At 44.9% G+C, this 17,632-nt stretch overlaps 1 protein-coding gene across 9 annotated transcripts in view; it reads left to right on the plus strand.

Moving 5' to 3' along the window:
• Positions 1 to 1,372: 1,372 nt before the first annotated feature.
• NPY2R (neuropeptide Y receptor Y2) overlaps positions 1,373 to 17,632 on the plus strand; it is a 29,904-nt gene continuing 13,644 nt past the window's right edge. The window contains exons 1-5 of one of the 9 annotated variants that reach the window (XM_082237738.1): positions 1,377 to 1,587; positions 5,425 to 5,521; positions 7,704 to 7,805; positions 11,058 to 11,508; positions 12,598 to 16,113. In XM_082237738.1, coding sequence (XP_082093864.1) covers positions 12,646 to 13,809 — 1,164 coding nt within the window. In that variant the 5' untranslated portion in view covers positions 1,377 to 1,587; positions 5,425 to 5,521; positions 7,704 to 7,805; positions 11,058 to 11,508; positions 12,598 to 12,645 and the 3' untranslated portion in view covers positions 13,810 to 16,113. Of the gene's footprint in view, positions 1,588 to 5,424; positions 5,522 to 7,703; positions 7,806 to 11,057; positions 11,509 to 12,597; positions 16,114 to 17,632 lie in introns of those variants that run through there. The other 8 variants (XM_082237739.1, XM_082237741.1, XM_082237740.1 and 5 more) reach the window with 8 other exon arrangements.

Genomic DNA, 17,632 nt, shown 5'->3' on the forward strand with positions numbered 1-17,632 from the left:
GCATTCCTCCTAATGGGACTACTCTGGAAGACAGATGCATCATGGATTCATAGCAGCCTTCACAGACCATCGTTGCAGGGTCTCCAGATTAGACCCCATTTACTGGTTTCCTTATAAAGCACCAGTTCACACATTTAGCAGATTCAAGTGATAAAGCTGGGTGGATTTTGCTGTTGCAGTTGCATATCTGAATACACCCCCCCTTTAAAAAAAGAGGCTTCATGCATGTAGAAAAGCACCAGTGTTCAACCAAGCCATCTCCCTGTCATGTTAGTTTTCCAGGCGCACATGATGTTGTTGTTGTTGTTGTTGGGCACTAAGAGACACGCACACATTTTCCAGGCTTTTAGAAATGGTGCAGTCCTGGACAAGCAGCAACAGCAAACTTTCCCACTTGATCCTGTTTGAAGTAAATGCTTGCCCTGGATTCTGCATCCTCCCCAACGCGAACGTAAATGAGAATGATCAGCTTTCGCCTAAGGAGCATTAGGTGGCTGAGGTCCGCATCACCAGTGGCGTAGCGTGGGTTGTCAGCACCTGGGGCAAGGCAAGTAATTTGCGCCCCCTAGCCCGTGGATTTGCGCCCCCTAGCCCGTGGATTTGCGCCCCCTAACCCTAACCCCCAGATGTTGCGCCCGGTGCGGCCGGCCCCCCCTGCACCCCTCACGCTACGCCACTGCGCATCACTGTCCGGATTAGGTCGCTACTCGTGCTAAATCGGAACTAATTGTCCAATAAAGTTCTGTTTCTTTATTCAAAAACCAATAACACCGACACCTAGAAGTCCTGAATGAAAAGCGACATGGAAAGTCGTTTAGGTCGCCATAGCGCTTGGAGAGCTTGGCTTTTTAGACATTAACCGCCAGAGACCCACTCGGATTCAGAGAAAACCCACTTTGTTGTGGCATGATGTAAACCATCTGAATCTATCTGAACTGCCCCCCCCATCATCATCACCTTCCATTTCATGGATTTTCAGCCGAGAAGATAAACCTGTGGCTCGTCATCGGACTGCAATCCCTTCGGCACTTACCTGAGCGCAAACCCCGCTGAACTCAATGGTCTTACTCCTGAGTAGACACACTTGCGGGCTGCGGGACCGAAGTGCTCCTCTCTCTTCCTTTTTTCATACTCCGGTTCAGTTAGGAAGAGGGAGGCGCCTCCCGGGGCTGACGCCTGCCCCACAGCGGCGCCATAGCTGCGGGGCTCTCTGCACATGTTCAGAGGCGCTCGTTTCCTCGTCGGGATGCCTCCCCCCGCGGCTGCCTGCCGGCGCTCCGAAGAGATGCCGAGCGAAGCTCCGCCCCTCAGAGCAAGAGTGGGCGGGGCTCCTGGTGCCCTCCCTCCCTCCCTCCCTCCCTCCCCCCCCCCGCTGCCTTCTCTCCTTCCCCTCGCCGTCCTCTGCCTGCTCCAGCTCAGTGTCCGGGCGAGCTTCGGCAGGTGAGCACGCCGGCGCCTCCCTTGTCCCGGAGATGGAAGAGGCGCTGCAAACTTCAGGCGCCAGGGACGGAGCGTCGGACTGAGGCGGGGAGACGAGTCAAGCCCCGGCGAGCGGGGCGAGAAGGGAAGCAAAGGCATGGGAGATCGGTAAGTCCAAGCCCCACAAAAGTATCTGATCAATCTAGGAAAGAACAGCCCCCCCCCTTGGGTACTTGGAGGAGGGCAACTCCTGGCGTCCCTCCTCGATCCAGGCGAGGCACCCGTCCCCGCCCTGCCCGGAGTGCCTGGAAAACTTGGACACTTCTGCCCCCATCTCCTCCACTCCTGCTTTCTAAGTAAAGGTCCTGGCGCTGCCCAGGGAGGCGAAAGGAGAGCCTCGCTCGTGCTTTGGCGACTCGATCTCCACGGGGAGAAAAGGGTCGTCTGGTCACTGGCAATTCTCTTCTCTGGTCCTCCTCTGTTTCGAATTAATAAGCGAGCCCTTGAGCATTGCTGCGCACGGGGATTCAGAGTGACAGGACATAAACTGACGCGGGAAGATGCGCGTGTGTTTGGTCCGTTGTAGCAGCCTCTGAATGTCACAATGGGGATGGGGAATGATGGTAATTAGACACTAAGAATCTCAGGTTGCCGGCCACAAGCTACAGACTCCACAGTCACCCTATGGAAATTTGTTGAACTCCGGCCGTAATAATTGAGTTATGAACTGCAGTAACAAAGCATTCAGGAGTCGTCTGTATTTAAGTGTTTGGCAAGCATCTTGCTACACATCTCTCTGCTTTTCTTGTTGTGCTTTGTTGCTTTCAACCTCTACTCTACTCTACTCTGCTCCACCCCGTGTACATCCCATAGGAGGAGGTTATCAATTAATAACGTATCAGCCAGCTCTGCAAGAAGGCTGGGTGGATTTTTAAACAGCTATTATCATTATTATTGAAGGCTGGGGAAGGAAGTGTTTTGTGCATCAAACTTACTTCAGCCCAGGATAATGTCAGCTAGCAGTAATGCTTTTTTGAAAGCAGGCCATATGGCATAAATAACGGATCAGATTGTTTGGCGCATCGAAATCGTAGCCTTTTCTTCTTTAACTCCTGCCTTTCTCAACAGCTCTGTATTTCTTTCAAACCAGCAGCTTCTCTTCATTGGAAGAAAGTTAGTAACACATTGCAAACTTTTACATTAGAAGGTCACTTCAAGTTTCTGTTGGGTGAAAGCAGATCCCATGGAAATCATCAGAATTCTCTTCTGAGCAAATATGCTTATAGATGAGTTTGTAGATATGTTTATAGATGAGTTTACCTGTAAAGATGGTTTGCTAGAGTGTATTTGAGATGTGGAATGGACACATTGACCTGGTGTGCATGTCACATTAAACTGTTGGATTTTTAATAGGAAGTTTCATTGGATTTCAGTAAATACAAAATTAAATCTCTTCCCAACAGTAACAAATTACCCCTCCTTGCTTAAGTAGGACAAAATGGTTTCAACAGTGGAGTTCATTGTTCCTTAACCAATCATGTGCACGTGGTGGATGCCAGATTGTATTATTTTCATCTGAGAAAGTTGCAAATGGATGACATATTTCAATATAGTCATTAACATCCTGAGAGCCTTTACCCATTTAATCAGCTTTCCATCAAAGCAACCATCCATATTTTCTGTCTTCTAATACAAGCTGCAGGTGTTCTCCCAAGTCCTTCCAGTTCTGTGTTAATCAATTCATTATTGTGAAGTAAAATGTTGAAGGGATAAAAAAAAAGGCAGAACAAAAAGTACCAGAGATAATGGACACCCTTGTTTGGTCCCTCAAAATAAAGAACATGGGACTGATTCCCTGTTATTAACCTGGACTACAGATTCTGTGAGCCTATAAAATTGTTAAGAGGCCCCTCTTACCCTCTCCCTGAAGGATGCCCTGGTCATTCATATTGTTACAAGTTTGTAAATTCCTGGGTCTGATAAAAGTGAGAACTAATCAAGCTTTGGGGAGTTAAATTGTACCAAACAGCTTATGTTAGAAATACAAGCCAGGCTAACCTGATGATGGCTTGCTGAGTGGGAGTTGTTAGGGGTATAAAGCATAATGATGGCCAAGTCAAAAAGAGGCAGGGTGATTAACAAAGTAGTTACTCTGCGCCAAAAGGCAGAGGGATGTGAGCCCCTCCTTCATCTAGAGAGGTAACTAGCAAAAGGCAAGAGGCCAGAAGTTTTAGGATGGCACTTGGCAGTGAAGTACTGGCAAGAAACTGTGGCAGGCTGTGAAACAGACGGAGATTATGGCTGATTTCTCTGTTGGATCCAAGTTCACTTTGTCTATGGGAGAAGCAAGAGACCCTCATGGAGTGTAATGCTGGGAACCCCTCCACAGTAGGCTCAGGTGCTCTTAACCATATATCATAAACACGCCACAGTCTCTGCTTTGCCTCCTTTACAAAAGGAAACACAAACCCTGAGAAAGTGCTTGGATTCCTGCTCGGAGATTGGGATGACATGTAACAATATTAAACCATAGGTTATGCTAAATGTAGGGGTGGCCAATGTGGTGTCCTGCAATTGTTGTTGGACTCCAACTCCCATCGGCCCCAGCCAGCTTTGTTAGTGGTCAGGGATCATGGGAGCAGACATATGAAGCAACATTTGAAGGGCATCACTTCCCTGTTTAATGTGATGTGTGAACCAGGCCATTGCAGAATGAGTCCAGCAGGAGTTCTAAAATCCGCAGAGCAGTGCTGGAATATGGATTATGAGAAGCATGATTGCAAGATGTTTTTGTGCACTCATTCAAGTAAAAAAAAACCAGCATTAGCGAAAACAAGCGTGCTTCAGAATAGGTGAAAGAAAGAGACAGAGAGAAATAATGAGGATTGTATATACAATACAGTAGGATTCTTAGTAACAGCCCCATCAAACACCCTCGATCTTTCCAATTTTCAGCATTTGTTAACCAAATGCAATTTCTCCTCTGCTTGTGTTGTTGGATTCTTGAAGCATCTTTATTTTTTCCTCCCCTCTGGTGCTGCTACCCAAAAAATTCTTCCTTGGATGAAGCAAACTCAGCAGAGCACTTTAACAAGGATATAAAGAAAAGATGGTGTCACGAGAAGAAAAAACATTATCTGATCATTTTCTAGCCAAAAGGAGGATGAAAAGCTTGATGAAAAGAGAGAGATGGAAGAAGAGGTTTTGTAGAAAAATGAAGCAGCCTTTCAATACAGTTTTTAAAAATACTGTAATTTTTCGTCAAAGAAATTTTAACATGCTTTTTTCTTAATTGGGAGTAAATGCAGGGTTCTTTGAATTGTATGTTATGCATCTTAGCTGCATGCTACATGCATAATTAGCAGACTTTGTAATTGTTTGCTTATTTACAGTGCAGCCCTGTATATGTCTGTTGAAGGGTAAGCCCCATTGAGTTTACTGGGACTTATTCTTACCTAGGTAAGTTGGGTGATTTGCAATGAACCTGCAAGGATTCATGATTCCTAGCTGTTTAGCAATGGCAACAACAAAATCACTTTTTCCACTTAAGTGGGGCTGCTGAAATGAAGAAACTTAACCAGGGTTTATCTTTTGTGTGAAAGGACTGCAACCTCAGTTCATTTCTGGAAGTGAAAACAAATACCAAGGTTCAGAAGCACCCTGTCATTGAATTCTCACTGGCCCACTTCACACATAATGTTAGGTCAAGCCATATCTAAGTGTGAATGAGTGACCCACAGCAAATCATAGTGGCCCAGACAAACCACAAGCTCAGATTCAGATGAGCTTTGACTGTGGCTACCTGAATACTCACTCGTTCATGGATAGCCATGGTCTGGCTTCATGTTATTTGCAAACTAGAACAATATTGTATCTTTTACACTTGGAGCTTGTTGGTGGATCTTGGGTTGTAGGCGAGGGAAGTAGACGCAACAAGTTTGTGCAGGAAGATAGTTTTGCATCTGCATTTCAACCATGATATACTTTTGTTTCACCTGTCCACAGGTGTGATTGACTTAAAGTATATTATTACTAGTCCTGTGACCGCCACCATCCGTACCACAGAGATGTAACCTTTACAGCTTGAGAAGCCTCAGCAAAGGTAATGCAGATCAGCTGGGGAGGCGGTGATGTTTGCAAGAGAATGAAAAATTTCCCAGCCACAAGCTTCTAAGGGGACATCCATGGCATACCTTTCCCAGTCTGGCTCTTGTGTCTTAAGCTGAAGTGTGGGAAGAGGGATGAAACTGGGAGCTTCCTCCCTGCCCCCCTTTTGGCAGTCAATAAGCATGACTCTTTCCATGTTTATTACCTGTTACAGGGCATTCCTGTAACAGGTGGTGTGGATGGGCAAGGAGATGAACCAGAGGGGGCTGAAGTTGTGGCCAGATATGGACAGTGGGGGTTGGACACATGGTAGATGCTGATCTTCTTTAAAGTTGCTGCATAGATGTACTCCAAGGCAGAGGTGGCCGGCTTCAGGATTCTTAGGGCCCCTTCTGTTCTCCATATAGTTTTTGAGTAAAGGGAGAAAGGGCCTCTTTCTATAGCCTGCCCCCTTCACAGGTGATCAGGTTTCATAACAAGTTCAGTGTCATCCAGCAACAATAGCTTTACAGGGTCAAAGTGAACAACACACAGGAGGTGCACAAATCAACCCTTCCTCTGATCATTTTAAAAATGAAAACCCATGTCTGGGCTGTAATTTGGAGCAGGGGAGAGGGGAAGGACTGCTTAACTATTTCCTTCCTTGCCATTTGCCTGCTCACCCAGCCCGCAAACTGCCCCCCCTTTTCTCCCTTTGCAAGGGAAAACTTTTGAGAACCCATACATTTCCCCAGGCATTTTGGAAAACACCAGGGTAGTGGAAAAAACAGCAAGAAGGGAAAGGTTTATCAAGTCCTCTAGATATGATTTTCAGTAACTGGAACGCATAGGGCTTTTATATTTTTAAGATGAAATGCAGAGGCAGACTTGCTGATTAGGGGTGGGGAGAACCAGCTTCCCAGCAGGTGCATTGCTGTTACTTTCTCAGAATGAGAGGGTGGGAAGGTCAGCACAGTGCAAACACACGGATGCAGCCAGTCTGGTGTTCCTGCTGATGCATTTGCACCATGCCAAGCTGCCACTGCATCACCTCTGGAAAGTTAGTGTAGCGGCTTTGTCTCACTGATGAGCCACTTCTGGTGAAATGCAAATTGCTTTTTTTGTTGTTTTGTTCCTTAAATGAATGAATAAGTAAAAGAAGTCCACTGTGTGGCTATTCCTCTCCTGCAACCTGCAGCCTCTTGAGCAAGGTTGGGAAATCTGTGCTCTCCAGATGTTGGTGGGCTCCCAAATCCAACCCAGGGGTGATAGGAGTTGTAGTCCAGGAATGCCTGGAGGATCGCAGTTCCCCTGTTCCTTGAGTTTGTTTTTGGTTTTAAAAAAACCAAAGAAAATGGAGAAAAGAAGCACATAGCTGCATATAGTATTTACTGCTTCACAGTTATAAAACGTGGCCACTTGGGTATTGTCTGTGCCTTACATATAAAACAAACCTTAAAATAAATGAATTCCTCTGACACACAAGTTTTTAAACACCTTATCTCTTTGAATGAGGAAAGCTGAAGGCAACCTTTTTTACTTCATTAACATTTGGTGTGACCTTGGCAGCAGATGAAATTGCTTTGTAGGCTGTCCCTGGTTAAAGGCATAGAGTAGGATAATCAATGCATTATTAAGGATGTGTAGGAAATGAATGGTCACAAATTCCTTTGGCGACTGGGAGTTCACTCCCCATCCCTAGAAAAACCTGCAGTTGTGCTTTGCAGTGCAGCAATCTTAAGTTGCACCACCATTTTTTTTGCAAGCCATAATACATTTGCTCCCCACGTATTGTAAACATAAGGAACAGGGCAGATAAGTTAACAGAATGTAGCCTACAAATGCATTGCTATTGGGAAAGGCAATATAGAATTTCAATAGGTCTAGAATGGTTCATTAACTTCTAATTGACTCAGGCTAGGGCTTGCCTTCATACAGAGGAGCAGCTGGGGAAATAATGCCTGAGGCATGTTCATCTGACACAAAGAATAGGTTCAGGTAACAATAGTACCACCATGGTGGTTGCCTTTTCACTCTGCAGGGCTGTGTCCATCTGATAAAGCCACTGGCTGTAGCGACAGGAAACATGGCAAATGTGCGCCTTGCATATTTGCTGCCTTGTGGAAATATGAGGATGACAAGACTGTTAGCTTGCCAACTTATTATTAGTGTCACCATGCTCTGTTGCTTCGTTTCAGGTCTTCTCTCGCCCACATGCAGTTTGCAGGTGTTGATAGCAGCTGCCACCAGCCGTGCCTTGAAACAGAGGATTACCAACCCTGCGGCAGAGTAGAGTGCAGGTGGGCAACGTGTGGTTTGGGAACTAATGAGGCCCATAGCCCGCTTTCATACAGCCTGCGGCCTAATTTCATGTGGGTGGCAATGAGGGAGGAAATGGAGGGAAAGATGATGGCAGAGAGAGAATGAAAGGGCTGTTAGAAAACAAGAGGGAGGAGGGGCTGTCCTGTCACACATCCTTGGTTCAGATTCTCCCCACTTTTGTTTCTGGCTCTGCTCTCTGCTGGTGTGCAGCGCCCAACAGATTACGTCCCAAGGGAATGCAGAAAAAGGGTCATCCCACTTCTGTGGGCACTGCTGTAGGAAGGGGTGGGGTGGGTGGGGACTGCCCCGGGTGCCATCACTGAGGGTGTGTGTGTGTGATGTGGTGGCTTGGGCAGGTGCCTGAAGGCTCTGCGCTGCCTGAAACAGCAGCGTGGGATTTGCGTCTGCCCTCCGCGTCTCCCTTCGCCGCCCTACAGCTGAGAGGGAGGTGTCAGAGAGGCTTCATGCAGCGCGCCCCATCCCCAGCTGCAGGACGCACGAGTCGCACCAGGCACCCGAGCGGCTAGTTATGTCACTGCCTGTGGGAAAGGATTTGAACTTTGTTACGTACCTTTGATTACAAAGAAGTGTCCTCTATAGTTCTGTTCAGCAGCTACAAGGTAAATTCAGTTTACTGAATGGGGATATACACTTTCCTACATTTCTTGGTAGAATATATATTTTTAATTGGTACTTATCAAAAGCTATGCAAAAGGTCTTACCCAGTACAAAGTATCTTTTTATTGTACAACGGAGTAAAAGAAATACTTTAAAAATCTAATGTAAAAATGAACAGGAACAAAAGGAAGAAAAAAAGTGGTGGGTGGAGAAAGAAAGAGGTAAAAAGAGAGAGAGAAAGAAAAGAACATGGAAAGATAAAAAGGTTCTCTGTCCATTACATATAGTATTCACTCATTAACATCCAACTATTCTATTTTCTATGAGCCAATCTTTTTTTCAATCTTCTAATCCAGATATTACAAGTTCATTTTCTCATTCAAGCAGAAAAGCCCGCAAGAAGTTTCCAATCCTTAATAAATGCCAGTAATGTTTTTTCTCTAATTAAACACATTAATTTTGCCATCTCTGCTAAGTCCAGTAATTTTATCAACCATTCCTTCGTAGTAGGTAGGGCTGTATCTTTTCCATACTTGGCTATATTTCTGAATGGTTGTGGGAACCTCGTAAATCAGGTAATTGATCACATTTCAAACTGGCTTCCTCGTGGTTAGTGTTCCCCTGTTTCCACCCTGTGGGTGCTTCCACACAAAGTGCCAAGGCACTGTTTTTCCTCAGTTTGCAGAAAGTGATACTGAATACCACACCAAGTTATTCAGTGGTACCCTTCCCCCTGGCCAAGATGTCTATTCAGAAGTAAGTTCCATACCCAAAACTCATGGAAATACTCTTAGCAAGTTCAGTCTGTTTTCTGGCTTTTTGCTGGTCTATGCTCTGGGGATCAGTGGTGAATAGCTTCTGATCTGCCCCTTGAATGGCTTCTTTATCCAAAACAGCCTGAATGCCCTTTACAGTTTTTGCATATGGGGGTGAGTATATCACTTAAAAAAAAAATCATTATTTTGCCACATATGAAAATTATAGTACAGTGGTACCTCGGGTTACATACACTCCAGGTTACATACGCTTCAGGTTACACACTCCGCTAACCTAGAAATAGTGCTTCAGGTTAAGAACTTTGCTTCAGGATGAGAACAGAAATCGTGCTCTGGTGGCGCGGCAGCAGTGGGAGGCCCCATTAGCTAAAGTGGTGCTTCAGGTTAAGAACAGTTTCAGGTTAAGTACAGACCTCCGGAACGAATTAAGTACTTAACCCGAGGTACCACTGTATTAATAATCGAAAATCTCTCTCACACACTCAGCAAGAAGAGAAACTGACATTGGGGTAATTGTAAAGCTGTTATTCAAGGGGCAAAACGGATCTTATTCATTCTTCCTCCTCCAGCACAGATTAAGAAGAACCAATATGATGGGCTGAGCTTTCTAAGAGGAAGCATTTAATTTAAATGCATAGGTACCCTGAAAACTTTAATAGGGTTTAACTGGTTGAAGCTGCCCACAGAAATTGCCATTGATTAGACACGCAGGAAAAAAATGGGGAAAAGACCAAGTATTTTCCAGAATACACTAGAAAGCAACAGGCTAATAAGGACATTATATGGATTCTGTGGAAGTATCTTAGGTTGCTCAACACAAAACTATATGATAAATTGGTAACCCAAAAATACCTTTTCTATTTGGAATAATTTAAAAATGCCCTTGTTTGTGTTGCAACGGTGAAAACCTGGATTTAGGAATTCTATCCCCACAGTTCAGGATGTGTTCTCCTGTAATGAGGAAGACTTATAACATCTTGTTCATATAAATGGGGGTGTTAAAGCAGATGGTCAGTGCAATCCTATAATATACCTACATGGAATTAAGTCCCATTGAATTCAGTGGGATTTACTCCCAGATAAGTCAGTAAGATTGTAGGCTCGAAGAGTCTAGCTTTACACACTTGCTCATTTTCATGTCTCTCTTGAGCTTATTATCTCAAGTTGATAATAAACTGAAGAGTTTTGACAACTTTAGCATTGGTTTACAATACTTGTTCACTCTTTATTGCTCTGCTTATATATAAACTAAAGGCAGAAGTTTTTTCCCCTTTCTTTGATCGTACTTTGAAAGGTTCTGCAGCAGAGAAGAGGGGAATGTTTTCTTCTCCTTGAAATATCACTCCAAATGCAGTCCACTGCCAAAGAAACATTACCTCAGGTTATTTTTAATGTGTTTTTAAAAATTTAATTTCAAAGTCAACGTTGTATAGAAAAACTCCTCGGTATTAAACATGCTTTCTGTTCCCTTATTGTTTATTGCAGGGTACAGCTTGTACTCCTGAAAGCTAGCCGCTTTGCTACACTGACCTTTTAAAGGGACAGGGGGGAACTTCATGTTTCAGTTCTGTTTAGATGGTTGTAGATGTGCTTGTTTTTTCAGTCACTCTGTCACTCTTTTCTAGAGTTTAAAAGAAAATGTGTGGTGTCTATGACATGTAGCTTCTAAAATTCTCCCGATACTTTCAAATCATCAGTATCATGAGCAGCATGCTGAGAGTCACAAAAATGAACTGAATTTCTAGCAGTAGCAGCTGGGAAGTGCTTCCTATGTATATTTCCTGGGCATGAAGAGTACTATGTGTGTACATATGTCTTTATTTATTTCAATAATAGCCCACCTTTCCTCCAAGGAGTTCAAGACGACAAATGTGGTTCTCTCTCCACCTTCATTTTATCCTCACAAGAACCCTGTGAAGTAGGCTAAGCTGAGAGACTGTGGCTGCCCCAAGGCCACTTGGCCAGCTTCATTGTCATGTGGGGACCAGAATCCTGGTCTTGCTGGTTCTAGTCTGGCACTTTAACCACCACAAAACACTGGCTCTGTTTGTGGGAAAATCACATGAGGTGACTGACTTTAGCTTTCTGCATCAGTTGATGGAGCCACTCAGCTGACCTCCTGTCACTGCTGCTTACCAAAAGGTGGAGGAAAGAGGTTGGCACAGTGGAAATGTACTGGCAAGAACACTGGATTGACACCACTGATGTGTTCGTACTGCGCTGACCTCACTGCTGCCACCTTCCCTCTACTTCCAAGTAAACGGCAGCAATACGGGCAGCAGGTCAGGTGAGTGTCATTGCCCTGTTATGTATATATCTGGTTCATGAATCTGATTTTCAGTGAGTTGTGTAGCTGAGACCTATAATTTTATTTGTATGCTTTCATGAACGATCCATTAGAGTTCCTTTCCAATGAATTTTGCCTTATGCAGTTCAAAATCCTTGGCTGTGAGGGGCAGAGAAGCAGTCTAGAGGTATTTAAAAGCATTGCTACATGCTTTCTGCTGAAGCTGAAATGATTCCACCCCCATCCTTGAAGTTCTTCTTTATTAATGTCATTGGTGAATATTCCCTGAAATTTCTTTGACTATGCAAATATTCTACATTCTGAAATAGGATTTGACATTTAATTTTCAGTAGGAGGTCAGGGTATATTTATAATGTCTGACATGTAGCACTCAACATTTGATAGGATCTGAGATCTGACATACAGTACCAGCCAATGTTTGCCAATTAGAACTAACTGTACAACATCTTCCCAGTTATTGTGGATATTTCTGCCTGGCGTAACATTATCATCACATGTACAGGACAGCTTCTGCCAAAGCTGACACACGATTTGGGGGAGCAGCAAATGCTTTGTTTACATTTTAATTTGCATGCTAGAACAGTGGCTTATCATTGCCCGTTGAAAGGGCTGGCTGGCTTTCTGTTGTTTGTGATGTCTGGCTGTTGCTTAAAAGACCAGCCTAGAAGAAGAGGAATCTCAGCTCCCAGTACAGTGCTGTGATGGGAAGAAAAATACAGCAGAGAACAGTTTCTCTCACCACCACAGCACTCAGCTTGTGAGAGAGGAACCTCTCCTCATACCATAACATTGTGATGGGAACACTCCCCTGCTTCTCTGCAGATCAACAGGTCATAGTATCTGAAAGCTGTGTGCGACGAGAATGTGTGTATTACGTCTATATTAAAGATGAAGCAACTGAGTCTGAGATATATTTGCTTGCCTAGGACCCCTAAGAATTCAGGGCTGAGGTGCAATTTGAAGCAAGGGACCTCCTAGTTCAATTCATTTAACCAACACCCTACCTTGGGGTAAACCTCCTGACTTTGCCCTTTTTTAACATGTCCATCATCTTGGTATTCTTTGTAGGAGAAGAATACAGCTTGTGTGTTGAAATTTGTCACACCTACAGAGAACATGGGGCTGATGGGAGGATCCAAAATTATGGAGAACCGGACAAGACTAACTAAAACGGACCTCTACTCCAGGCTGAACTTGCCACCAGGCTTTGAGCATCCCTATGATGACCTGCTTGCTGACCCCAAGCGAGATCTGAAGGATAGCACCAATTTGGTGGAGGTGCAGATCGTCCTCATCTGTGCCTACTGCGTCATCATTTTGCTCGGGTTAGTGGGCAACTCCTTGGTGATTCACGTGGTGATCAAGTTCAAGAGCATGCGCACGGTGACCAACTTCTTCATTGCCAACTTGGCCGTGGCCGATCTGCTGGTGAACACGCTCTGCCTGCCGTTCACGTTAGTTTACACATTGCTGGGAGAATGGAAGCTGGGTCCTGTGCTGTGCCACCTTGTGCCATACGCCCAAGGCCTTGCTGTTCAGGTATCCATAGTGACGTTGACTGTGATAGCCTTGGACCGGCACCGCTGCATTGTGTATCACCTGGAGAGCAAAATCTCCAAGAGGATCAGCTTCTTGATCATTGGGGTGGCCTGGGCTGTCAGTGCCATCTTGGCCAGTCCTCTGGCTATTTTCCGGGAGTATTTCTCCATTGAGCTCAACCAGGACTTCAAGATAGTGGTCTGCGCTGAGGCCTGGCCCAGGGAAGGGCTGGTCAATTACAGCACCATCTACAGCGTCTTGATGTTCCTGATCCAATATGTCTTGCCTCTGGCCATCATCTCCTATGCCTATATCCGTATCTGGAGTAAGCTAAAGAACCACATCAGTCCCGGGGCGGCGGGGGACCATTACCACCAGAGGCGTCGGAAAACTACCAAGATGCTGGTGTGTGTCGTGGTGGTGTTTGGGGTCTGCTGGCTGCCCTTCCACATCTTTCAACTCGTCAGCGATATTGACAGCAACGTGTTGGATTTGCAGGAATACAAACTGATCTACACGCTCTTTCATGTCATTGCTATGTGCTCCACTTTTGCCAACCCGCTCCTCTATGGCTGGATGAACAGCAACTACAGAACGGCTTTCCTGACTGCTTTCCGGTGCGAACAGCGGCTGGATTCCATCCACCCAGAGGTATCGCCTGCACTGAAAGCCAAGAAGAAGCTGGAAGCCAAAGAGGAGCATTGCAATGGACCCCCGTTTTCGCAGCCTACAAGTGTCTAGGGGATCAAACTAGATGTGGCAGTGGGCATACACATACACATACCCGTCACGCTCTCTCTTTTTGCAGCTAACAGGTATGGTGGCGATATGGATTGGGACCAGGGGCAGAGGGGGAGAAAAGCCGTTTAATCTTCCCCCTGTCCGATCTTCCTGATGGAAATTGCTCCTCCCAGCTGGCATTTGGAAAAGCAAAAGTGCAAGTAGCAGATGGTGGAGCAGGGGGTCATGAGTAGGAAAACAATGTAGGCAGAAAGGATTAAGCCCTTTCCCCTTGTGGCTCTGATCCAATCCTCACCCAATTTGCATTTGCACTGATTTTAAAGAGAGAGAAGTGTATTCACACATCTCTATTGCATTTCTTGTTTGACCCTAAGAAAGCAGTGAAGCTGGATGAAGAATGTGAGTGCAAGGGGAAATAGTTAGATGCTGATGTATTGTTGGTTGTGCTCAGATGTGCTGCTGATTCATAGAAAGCTTATGAACTGGGTGCAATTTGAGAACGTTCCCAACATTTTCAAGGCCATTTGTCATCAAGTATAACGTCAGCTCCAAAGAACTATAAAAGACTAAGCTGGTGCTTGGTTGCGTACAGTGAATTCAGAAGCACAGCCAGCAGTAACGCAGAAGAAAAGGGTTTGCCATTGTCAATGCACATTTTAAAAAGTGAGGAGACAAGACATTGGTAGTTGGAGGCAGATGACAATAAACATTTGACTACTTGGAACATTGCACAGTCCTTTTAGGCCACAGGATCAAACTACCCTCTAGTGGCAAAGCTGCAAATGGTTGTTGAAGTTGAAACTTGCTGCATTTTTCTTTTTGAAAGAAGTGGGTTTCCTAAAAGTCGTAGTGTACTATGGTTTCTCCCCCCCCCCCCCCGATTTATGTGAAAGTTGTGTTTCCCTGTTGAAGTTAAAAACAAGGTCAGCAAAACATCTACCTTTTAGCCACTTGCAATGAAATTCTGGAAGGCAAACCACACTTGAAGTTTGTATAATGAAAGTGGTACCCAGCTTGGTATTGTGCAATCTGTTAGTGATGGATTGAGCACCTGCATGGCATCCTGTGAACCATATGTGCCAGCTTCGCCCTGCGACCATGGATGCCCGGGGCTGTGGGTGACATGCAGTGTGCATGGCCCTGGCACTGAAATTTGTGGGTGCCCGGCCCTTTCATGGGGAATTTTGTGGGTGCTTGGGCACCCAGGACCTCAGGGAGTTTGCACTTATGCTGTGAACTGTTTTTGCAGTCCTTTTTGGGAAGGAGAAGGTCGGGGGGGGGGAGAGAGTTTTACATTAAAGTGGTCCAAACTTTTCTGCAATTGGTTCTGACAGAAGCAGACATAGTTTTCTTTGTTCCTTTACAATGATTTTGTACTATTCATCCGCTTACCAATAGCACCATGCTTATTTCTTCTGCTAATTTATTTTAGCAGAGACAAAAAACTGTCCCTCTCAATGATCTTAGCGCTCAACTATTTTGCAGTTCTGTCTTGTACCCCCTCCCTCTGCCCTTTCAGACCAGTGTTGCCAAAAATTTAACAGGATTCACAGGGGTGCTGTGGTACCAATTCATGCTATTTCAAACATTTCAGTTAAAAATCTGAGCCTGCTAATGGCAAGATTAGTAATGGGCGAGGAACTAAGAAGTCAAGCAAGTGTACTGGTGTGGATCCCTGTTTATTCTCAAGTCAAGTCTGGGTATTTTGGGTGCCTGCATGCCTTTATGTGAGGGAACTGCAAATGCTTGATCTTTCAGGTATCTTATAGCCTGATCCATACCTGAGTGATTGAAGGTAATCCTGTTTATTCTCAATGGTGTTAAATTGAGTCGGATCCTAGTATTCATTTTAAATGGATTGCAGATTGAGCTGCTGGCACCATTAACACATCATGTTTGAAACTCTTCCTGCTTTATTGCTAGATGCTAAAAAATGACAGTAGAAACACTGCCCATCTTGCTCAATGGTAATGTGTGTTTTTTGTTTTGTTTCTGTTCTTGTGGTTTATGCTTTTATGTCACGCATCTTGCCTGGGATCTGTGCCTGTCATTGCACTCTGTGCAATTAAATACGTTCAAATAGAATGCAAGCTAGACATCCATATGCTGCTGTGTATACCACCAAATGAAGTTTGCATGTGTGTTTGTTAAGAGTTCCATTCTGTTTGCTCAGGTATATGACTTGACTCTCCTGTAAATGCACAGCTATGAATGGCAATGCACACTTCTTCAGCATATATGGTTTGCCTTTTTTAAAAAAAACCACCCCCAAACCCTGGAATCATTAAAGTTATCAAAACAAAGGATCATTGCTGGTGTGTTTTCCTCACCCACTTTTCGGGCCAACCTAGATGTGGTGCATCATTGGAGCCATTTCTTTAAATGTGGGTAAGCCATGAAAAATGGAGGGTGCAGGGGGATGGGATTCAAGGAACAAATGCTACATGAGTCACAATGCTTGCTACATCGGAAGCTGCCTTATTACTGAGTCAATGGCTGCTAAGCTACGATTGTTCTGTTTTGCTGTTGGTGACAGTATCCCTCTGAATATCCATTGCTGGGAATCGCAAGTGGGGCAGTAGCTGTTGCACTCAAGTTCTGCTTAAGGGCTTCCTCCCATGGACACCTATACGAGCCCTGTGATAAAAGAGTGCTATAGATGGGCCTTTGGCCTGATCCAGCTGGGCTCTTAGACCGGGGGTCCATCTTGCATTGTATTGTCTGCACAGACTGGTGGCAGCTCTCCACAGTTTCAACTGGAGGATAAACCCAGGCATACCTGGAGATGCTGGGGATTGAACCTGAGACCTGCATGCAGGGCAGATGCTCTACCATTGAGCTATGGCATATTCCTCCCTTGCTCACTGCTTGCTTCTATGGGGTGAGTTCCTTGACCTAGCTTTTGCTTCATCTGGCCTCCATTACCCCAAGTCAGCTTGGCTCAGAAAAAGGAGCAAGACAGAAAAGAGGGGGCAAGCTCTGGTGCTCAATGAAGCGAAAAAGAAAAAGAAAAAAGGTGCTTCTACGTGTTTTGAAGTTAACTCCTTCGAGAGCTATGGACAGAAACAATGAACAGCATTAGTAACACGATTCGTAAAAATAGAGCGTATGTAATACACATGTTATAGAACGTTTAACATGGTCCAAAAACCTATTAAATGCATAACACAAAATCTAGCTCTCCTGAACATTTAAACCCATATCGGACTTCAAAAAAATGAAAAAGAAGAAACAATGTTTGCCAGGTACCAAACTTAGACCTTAGCCATGAAATGTTAAAACCTCATTTTTTCCCTCTAAAGAGTGAATAGTAATTTATCTTAAATGTAAATACAATCTTGAGATGCTCACCACCAGCCCTAACATTTACCAAACATGCAGAAAAAATGTGCCTGGAATGAAGGTAAGTATGTGGCGGGCCAATATACAGTGGTGCCCCGCAAGACGAATGCCTCGCAAGACGAAAAACTCGTTAGACGAAAGGGTTTTTCGGTTTTGCGTTGCTTCGCTAGACGAATTTCCCTATGGGAAAACGTCTTGCGCTTTTTAAAAAAAAGCCGCTTGAAGAGGCGCAGTTGCGATGGACCGTGCTTCGCAAGACGAAAAGACTCACGGAACGAATTATTTTCGTCTTGCGAGGCACCACTGTATGACCAGGGCAGACTGCGTGTCATGAAACGTCAGATCGCAACTAGGGTTTGGCCCTGGAGGCGCCCTGAAATATCAGTCATGGGGGCTGAGCATGGAAGCAGCTAATCAATTGCTTCCTGTGCTTAAACATGGGAGATACCTGAGCCTATGGATACTATGCCCTGTAGGGAGG

Source organism: Podarcis vaucheri, assembly GCF_965113315.1.
Source record: "Podarcis vaucheri genome assembly, chromosome: 9".
Classification (NCBI taxonomy): Eukaryota; Metazoa; Chordata; class Lepidosauria; order Squamata; family Lacertidae; genus Podarcis; species Podarcis vaucheri.